The 8,697-nt window shown below is 37.3% G+C and overlaps 1 protein-coding gene across 1 annotated transcript; it reads left to right on the top strand.

The window, feature by feature from the left end:
- On the top strand, positions 1–1,921 carry LOC127846289 (uncharacterized). Its single transcript, XM_052377457.1, has 3 exons — positions 1–43; positions 373–1,054; positions 1,381–1,921. Exons 1-3 carry the CDS (start codon positions 1–3, stop codon positions 1,919–1,921), a joined length of 1,266 nt encoding a protein of 421 aa, XP_052233417.1.
- Positions 1,922–8,697: the final 6,776 nt, after the last annotated feature.

Raw genomic sequence — 8,697 nt, 5'->3', positions numbered from 1 at the left:
ATGGAAGCTTTCATCAAGCAGAACATCGATCTCCTCATTATTGGTCTCCGATTGGTCTTTGTGAAATAAGAAGAATCCAGAAGCGGGCATGAACAGTTCTAAGTCACTGTACAGATTTCCAATTGCTTCAAAATCAAAACATCTATCAGCGGGGGCACGAGGATCATACTTTGTAAAAATTGGGGATTGATCGTGAATTTTCTCATGAGATAATTTACGCATTTTCAGTTCAGCGAGTGGATCAGAGTCAAAATTCAGATCACGTGGAGCATTCCAGCTGCAGAGCCTTAATGTGCAAGTTACAACTTCGGGCGCCATCGGCCTGTCATTCCGTGTGAAGTCCTCCATACAGAACAACAGTCGTCCTCACAGAACAACAGTCCTCCTCACAGAATAACAGTCCTCCAAACATAAAAAAGTCCTCCTCACAAAACAACAGTCCTCCTCACAGAACAACAGTCCTCCAAACAGAACAACAGTCCTCAACACAGAACAACACAACAGTCCTCCTCACAGAACAACAGTCCTTTTCACAGAACAACACAACAGTCCTCCTCACAGAACAACAGTCCTCCACACAGAACAACAGTCCTCCACATAGAACAACAGTCCTCCACACAAAACAACAGTCCCACACACAGAACAACAGTCCTCCTCACCGAACAACAGTCCTCCTAAAGGAACAACAGTCCTCCACACAAAACAACAGTCCTCCACACAGAACAACAGTCCTCCTCACAGAACAACAGTCCTCCACACAGAACAACAGTCCTCCACACAGAACAACAGTCCTCCTCACAGAACAACAGTCCTCCTCACAGAACAACAGTCCTCTTCACAGAACAACAGTCCTCCACACAGAACAACAGTCCTCCTCACAGAACAACAGTCCTCCTCACAGAACAACAGTCCTCTTCACAGAACAACAGTCCTCTTCACAGAACAACAGTCCTCCTCACAGAACAACAGTCCTCTTCACAGAACAACAGTTCAACACACAGAACAACAGTCCTCCACACAGAAGAACAGTCATCCACATAGAACAACAATCCATGTGAAGTCCTCCACACAGAACAGCAGTCCTCCTCACAGAATAACAGTCCTCCTCACAGAACAACAGTCCTCGTCACAAAACAACAGTTCCCCACATAGAACAACAGTCCTCCTCACAAAACAACAGTCATCTACATAGAACAACAGTTCTCCTCACAGAACAACAGTCCTCCTCACAGAACAACAGTCATCCACACAGAACAACAGTTCTCCTCACAGAACAACAGTCCTCCTCACAGAACAACAGTCCTCCACATAGAACAACAGTCCTCGTCACAAAACAACTGTCCCCCACATTGAATAACAGTCCTCCTCACAAAACAACAGTCATCCACATAGAACAACAGTCCTCCTCACAGAACAACAGTCCTCCACACAGAACAACAGTCCTCCTCACAGAACAACAGTCTTCCTCACAGAAAAACAGTCCTCCACACAGAACAACAGTCCTCCACACAGTACAACAGTCCTCCTCACAGAACAACAGTCCTACTCACAGAACAACAGTCCTCCTCACAGAACAACAGTCCCACACACAGAACAACAGTCCTCCACACAGAACAACAGTCATCCACATAGAAAAACAATCCGTGTGAAGTCCTCCACACAGTACAACAGTCCTCCACACAGAACAAACGTCCTCCTCAAAGAAAAAAGTCCTCCACACAGAACAACAGTCCTCCACATAGAACAACAGTCCTCCTCACAGAACAACAGTCCTCCACACAGAACAACAGTCCTCCACACAGAACAAAAGAACTCCTCAAAGAAAAAAGTCCTCCACACAGAACAACAGTCCTCTACACAGAACTACAGTCCTCCTGCCCATCTAGGACCGAGTCTTAAATTCATCATAAGAGAAATCTAGCGAAACTTAGATACATTTTAAAGAGAGCGCTTGTATACTTCTAAGACTAGATAAATGTACACTACAAACTACGCAAATCAGCAAAATATTCATTTTGTAATTGACAATATTCCACAGTATTGGCCAGCTCTCTTGTAAACAAGAAAACCTTTTCTGAAATCAACGTGTAATGGCATCAATTTGTTATGAAAAGACAAGTTTCAAGAAACACATGTTACTGTTAGTTACATTAATGCCACACACCTTATTTGGCATAGTTAATTTAAGTACAATTAAGAAACATATTTTATCTATGCCAATTAGAATATATCTGGTGGTTACAAGGTAGAAATCCGTCTTTTTGCGCTTTAAAACTTAAAAATAATCGCATTTGTCGAAATGAATGGACGTATACGTCTAGAAATCCTACTTTCGGTTTTAAAAGCGGTACCGTTTGAAAAAAAAATTACTTGCTAACAACGCTATAGTTTTAATGACTATTTTGCACACTTTCAAATTGCATCTATATGTATTGATTAACATGTATTTCATTTCAAAGTCAGAGACAATTTGTGTGGCTTTAATATATATCTTATTGCGAACTTCCTGTGTAATTCTTGTGTTTTTTATCGTACCGAGTCCTCGTAATCAAGCGTGTCTTGGTATCGATGGTTTTGTTTACATTTAAGGCGTGTTGCCAATCTCTTGCACGACGGTTACATTACATTCACCTCTGTGTTGGGCTCAGAACGGACTATTGTTATGAAAGCGTCTCATTCATGTCATGATCATACCAAGCGTTCATCATTGAGGTTACAGTATACTAAACAATCTCTTGCACGACGGTTACATTGTATTCACTGCATTAAAGAAAACCATCTCATACCATGATATCTTATATCAGTCTTAATTCATTATTATAAAATTGATATGTTTTTTTGTTGTTTAGAAACCAACATACATACACACGTCGAAGCAATTCCTAACGTCACTCAATAAACATTATGTTCAATTATTTACGTATGTAAAGTGCGTGGAATGATTCCATCTGCGTAAATGGGCAATAAAATAGTTCCAAAGAGTTGCATTAAAACTCGCAAGTATTTGCACGATTTATCGTACATTTAAAAGTCATATTTCTTAATTTAATGCATGCGATCTTAAATATCCAATCAAATATACATTGAATGCGTTTGTTCGGTTTTAGCTATTTTATAGACAAAATGGCGTGCTGAGCCTTTCGCAGAGTTGTATGTGAGAGCAAGGAACGACAACTCTGCGTGGAGATTGGGGTGTTGCGGCAGTTTATTTAACCGAGAATATATTTATAGCAACACCGATTATGCTATTATCACAACTCAATATTTTTGTTATCAGTAATGACCGAGTTGGTTCACAATTCAATTGTCAGTTGTTCGATCCCAGGTGGGGTTAACTTTTTTTTTTTTTTAATTTCTTTTATTTCATTCTTGTTTTATACTGGAGCTTTTTAGTCATGTCGTTTAAATTTATCAATTTAAAGCATTTAATCACAAACTTCAAAACAAGCCGAAATCTGTGAACAAGTACAGCAAGTTATTAATGATTAAGGTCGAGTTTGATACTGTATGGTATAATGTGTGTGATTAAATATTGTTTTTTATTAATGTCTTTTGGTAAGCTGTTGTGATCCCAGTTAAGATTGTAAACAATTTCTAATGTTTATGCATATTTCTTACAATCTATGTACCGGTACTTGGGTTTTGCCTAATTGATGTATTTTTATAAAATTTGACGAAGACGGTAGGGATAGTTAAAAGAATAAATCTCGGTTAAAAGTGCGATGACCCCCTTTTTTATTTGTGTTTTATGATGACAAAACCTAGATGAACATATTTGAGCAGTTTTGCAGAATTCAATGTGACAGATTTTTTTTAAATTACATTTTGGTGTTAAAATAGTAAAAAATTGATGTTTTTTTAAGGTGACATAAAAATTATAAAAAAAATTAATTTAACTTGTGTTCTCCATTTTTTTGGCATTGTGTTGTTTAGTTAAATGGTATTTTATGTATCTCAGCTTATATAGTATCTATATGTTGTCTATTTCATAAGTTATTAATTGGTTTTAGGCAATTTGAGATTTTCCAGTTTAAATGAAAAAGTACATGTTATAAAATGGTGAATAAAATCAAAACAAGGCCGGTGACCCTATATTTTTATTTCATTTTTCATATAGTATTTGTATATAGTACTTGAATATAAATTTTGAACAAAATATATTTGGTGGAAAAAATTCAGCAAAACTGCAGCAACACCCCTTAAAACGAGGCTCTTGTGATGACGCCAAACGCATGCGCTCCGAGTATTTTGCTTAGCTAAAATAATTTCGCTTGAAAACAAATACAAGCACAGCCAAAATGAGGGGAAAACAGGAATAATTGCATTTCAAAATCTTACTTCAACTATAATAATCAAAATGTATCCATGTTGAATACATTTTATTGACCCTTTTTATTTACTTTGTAAATTAAAGCAGACGACTGCAGCCGTGTAAACACAGCACTTTCATTTATTTGATGTATTAGAAACAAACTTATACTTTCTCCCGATTCTCAGAAAATGTTGCACGAAAAATTCTAGCAGAAAAACTGTGCCGTCACATAGCGTCAGGTGATATACACATATTCAGTGGGAATACCTCTTTCCGATTGGACGTTGATTTCATGAAAAAATATAAATTTTAAATAGTAAAATATATGCCGAAATTTATTTGAACACATTCCGAACGTTTGTTTTCATGAAATTTTTGCGCACTTATTTGTGCTTATGGTGCTCAAAAGAAGAATGAACGACAGAACAGAAACTTGTTAAAATGTAAATAGAAGTTATAAAAAGTTAATTACTGTTTAAGTTTATGTAAAATATGTTCAATACATCATTTTTAAAGTTGAATTGTAAAGTCTATTACAATCGAGTACTCTCTCTCTCTCCGGTGTGACGTCTCGATACGAAGTCAGCACACGAGTACATAATGGTATTGAAGGTTTGTATGGAAATGTCGGCTTTGCGTGCTTAAACACACTGTACATAAACAACATTGACATGAATTTGTCGGGAATTTAATAAATCTTCGAAGGTAATTCGTGTATTGATGCATTGTTTGCATTAATTGAAAATACTCTGTTATTCGTTTTCTTAACCGATCGAAACGAGGTGACGTAGGATACTATGTACATTGCATTCATATCCAGTACATTCGATATTATCAATTGCAATCAACAATTATATGGATACATGATTGTTGTGTAGCAAACTTCACAAATCATGTTTTTATGTTCAACATATTTATACAGCAATAATACAACAATCCATTTACAATACAGAGTACTATGTAATCCCCACGCTGGTCATTCGCAGGCAGCACACATCAAATCCCCATGGTTTAATAAGACAACTTCAACCTTGAATTTGATCTTTTTCATGAAGACAATAACTTTAACTGTGACTAATGAATTTCAACTAAAGTTTGTCTTCACAGCAACTTTAATGTCACGAATACACATAACGCTCCTTATACAAAATGTAAGCTCGTTCTTTCCTAAACACGGTGCCTTTCATGATGTGTTCACCGTATTTCCTCGTCCTTTCTACCAGATACTGGTAGAACTGGTGAAAGTTCACATTTGGTTGCAATCGCAGGTGATGAGTCCACACATCATTGCCGGCAAGAACGATTAAATCATTGTATGTACATTGTTCAGTACATATGAATACGCCTTGTTAGCTCACCTGAGCGATAGCTCGAGGTGAGCTATTGTGATCACTCAGCGTCCGGCGTCCGTCCGTCCGTCCGTCCGTCCGTCTGTCTGTCTGTAAACAATTTGTAAACATCTTCTTCTACTAAACCATTGAGCCAATTTCAACTAAATTTCATGTGGAGCATCCCTAGGTCATGGGACAAAAGAATTGTTAAAAAAATTTTGATCGCATAACCAAGATGGCCGCCATGACCATATATGGTAAAAACCTTAAAAAAATCTTCTTGTCAGAAACCGCTCATCAGATTTTCAAAAAATTTCACAGGGATTACCTTTGAAGGCTCCCCTGAAAAAGTTGTTCAAAGAAATTTGATTCGTCAAAAAACATGGCCGCAGGAGCTCGTTGAACTTTGCATGTTTATTCGTTTTTGCCTATTTTGTGAAAACTTTAAAAAATCTTCCATATTTTTTGTCCGATCCTTTCCAAATTTGCACAGCGTCTTTATATCAATGAGGACACAAACCCTACAAAAAATGAGCATTATTGGTCCATGAAGTACAGAATTACCTCCCCTTGAATTGAGAAAATGGTGTTTATGCAATAAAGTCCAAATTTTTCATCCAATTCTTTCTAAACTTGTAAGGATTTAGCATGGTTCAAACAAGGGAAACAACTACGGTTTATGCATGTTCTTTTTATTACAGAATTGCCTCCCTTTAATTCATTCAAAATCTCATTTTACAGCAGAGATTCCAAATCTGACCTGTAAATGAGCCCCATATTTACTGCCAGTGCTAGGTTACCTTTTCCCATTTGATCATTCTTAAGTATTGGTCTTGTAATGCTGCTACTGCTTCTGCTACTGCTACTGCTACTATTACTACTACTACTACTACTACCACTACTACTACTACTACTTCTACTACTACTACTACTACTTCTACTTCTACTTCTACTACTACTACCACTACTACTACTACTACTACTACTACTACTACTACTACTACTACTACTACTACTACTACTACTACTACTAGTACTACTACTACTACTACTGCCACCAACAACACCACCACCATCACCACCACCACCACCACCACAACCACCACCACCACCACCACCACCACCTTCTACTACTACTGCCACTACTACTACTACTTTTACCACTACTACTACTACTACTACTACTACTACCACTACTACTACTACTACTACTACTACTACTACTACTACTACTTCTACTACTACTACTACTACTACTACTACTTCTACTACTACTACTACTACTACTACTACTACTACTACTACTACTACTACAACTACTATTACTACTACTACTACTACTACTACTACTACTACTACTACTATTACTACTACTACTACGCCACCACCACCACCACAACCACCACCACCACCACCATTCACAGTGACAACAAACGTATTCACACAATGGCTGCTACTACAACTTAAAGCCCATATAGGGGGGCATGCATGTTTTACAAACAGCCCTTGTTTCTATGGGATTTTAACCACAACTGTTCATGTTTATCTCTGACACATATTTTTAGGTCACCTGTCATGAAGTGACACGGTGAGCTTATGTGATCGTGTGATGTCCGGCGTCCGTTGTGCGTGCCTGCGTGTGTACGTGCGTCCGTCCGTCAACAATTTGTTTGTGTAGACAGTAGAGGTCACAGTTTGCATCCAATCTTGATGAAATTTGGTCAAAATGTTTATCTTGATGAAATCCGGTTTGGGATTGTATTTGGGTCATCTGGGGTCAAAAACAAGGTCACTAGGTCAAATAATAGAACAACCTTCTGTAGACAATAGAGGTCACAGTTTTCATCCAATCTTTATGAAATTTGGTCAGAATGTTTATCTTGATGAAATCTGGGTTGGGATTTTATTTGGGTCATCTGGGGTCAAAAACTAGGTCACTAGGTCAAATAATAGAAAAACCTTGTGTAGACATTAGAGATCACAGTTTTCATCCAACCTTTATGAAATTTGGTCAGAATTCTTGATGAAATCTGGGTGGGATTGTATTTGGGTCATCTGGGGTAAAAATCTAGTTCAAATAAATAGAAAAACCTTGTGTTGACAATAGAGGTCACAGTTTTCATCCAATATTTATGAACTGTTGTCAGAACGTTTATCTTGATGAAATCTGGATTGGGATTGTATTTGGGTCATCTAGAGTCAGGAACTAGGTCACTAGGTCAAATCATAGAAAAACATTGTGTAGACAATAGAGGTCATAGTTTTCATCTGATCTTAATGAGTCAGGTGAGCGATTCAGGGCCATCATGGCCCTCTTGTTTTTGCTTTGTTTACGTCTAGATGTTTTTTACACTTCCTGTTTCTGTGCGTGTACACGGCAAATACACAGGTGGAAGTAACGTACCCAGGATAGTATTTTTCATATATATATATTTTTTAGGAGCCCAATATATTCAAATAAATATATAAAATCATGTTTAATGAGAAAAAAATTGACAAAGAGCCATGAAAAAAAAATCCCCACCCTCTGATATTGGAATCATAACAAGGTCATTAACTAGACTTTATTATAGACCTGTCTTCGCGGGCCGCAAAAATGTCAAAAATAGCTTTAATCCAAAGCATCCCTTGATCCTCCTATGGGCCATTGGACAACCTTTCAAAAAAAGTTTACTTCAAAAATATCTGTCCAGCCGTTAACTCACAGTCGGTCAAAAACCGAGCAATATTTCGAGTCCGTTTGTCAACCCGAATAAATCTTCTACAGACTTTCAAACAATATTTTTGAGTTTTTGCCCCTTAATCGATAGCTCGCGTCCTATTCCTTTGAAACAACGAAGCGTGTCAAATAATGCATGCATATGCTACCACTTACCCCTAAAAACTTATTCCAAAATGTTATATTTTCTTTGCAACAACTGTTATAACTCTAAATTTGATTTACTTGGAAACGAAAGTAGCCATCGCTCTTGAACCCGGCTTAGCAGTGAATTACACTGACAGAGCCAGGCACATAAATATCCAATCAACAACAACAACGATGTTTTGATAAAT

Source organism: Dreissena polymorpha, chromosome 9 (assembly GCF_020536995.1).
Source record: "Dreissena polymorpha isolate Duluth1 chromosome 9, UMN_Dpol_1.0, whole genome shotgun sequence".
Taxonomy (NCBI): domain Eukaryota; kingdom Metazoa; phylum Mollusca; class Bivalvia; order Myida; family Dreissenidae; genus Dreissena; species Dreissena polymorpha.
The sequence above is the reverse complement of the archived record's forward strand: the minus strand, read 5'-3'. Positions and strand labels throughout refer to the sequence as shown.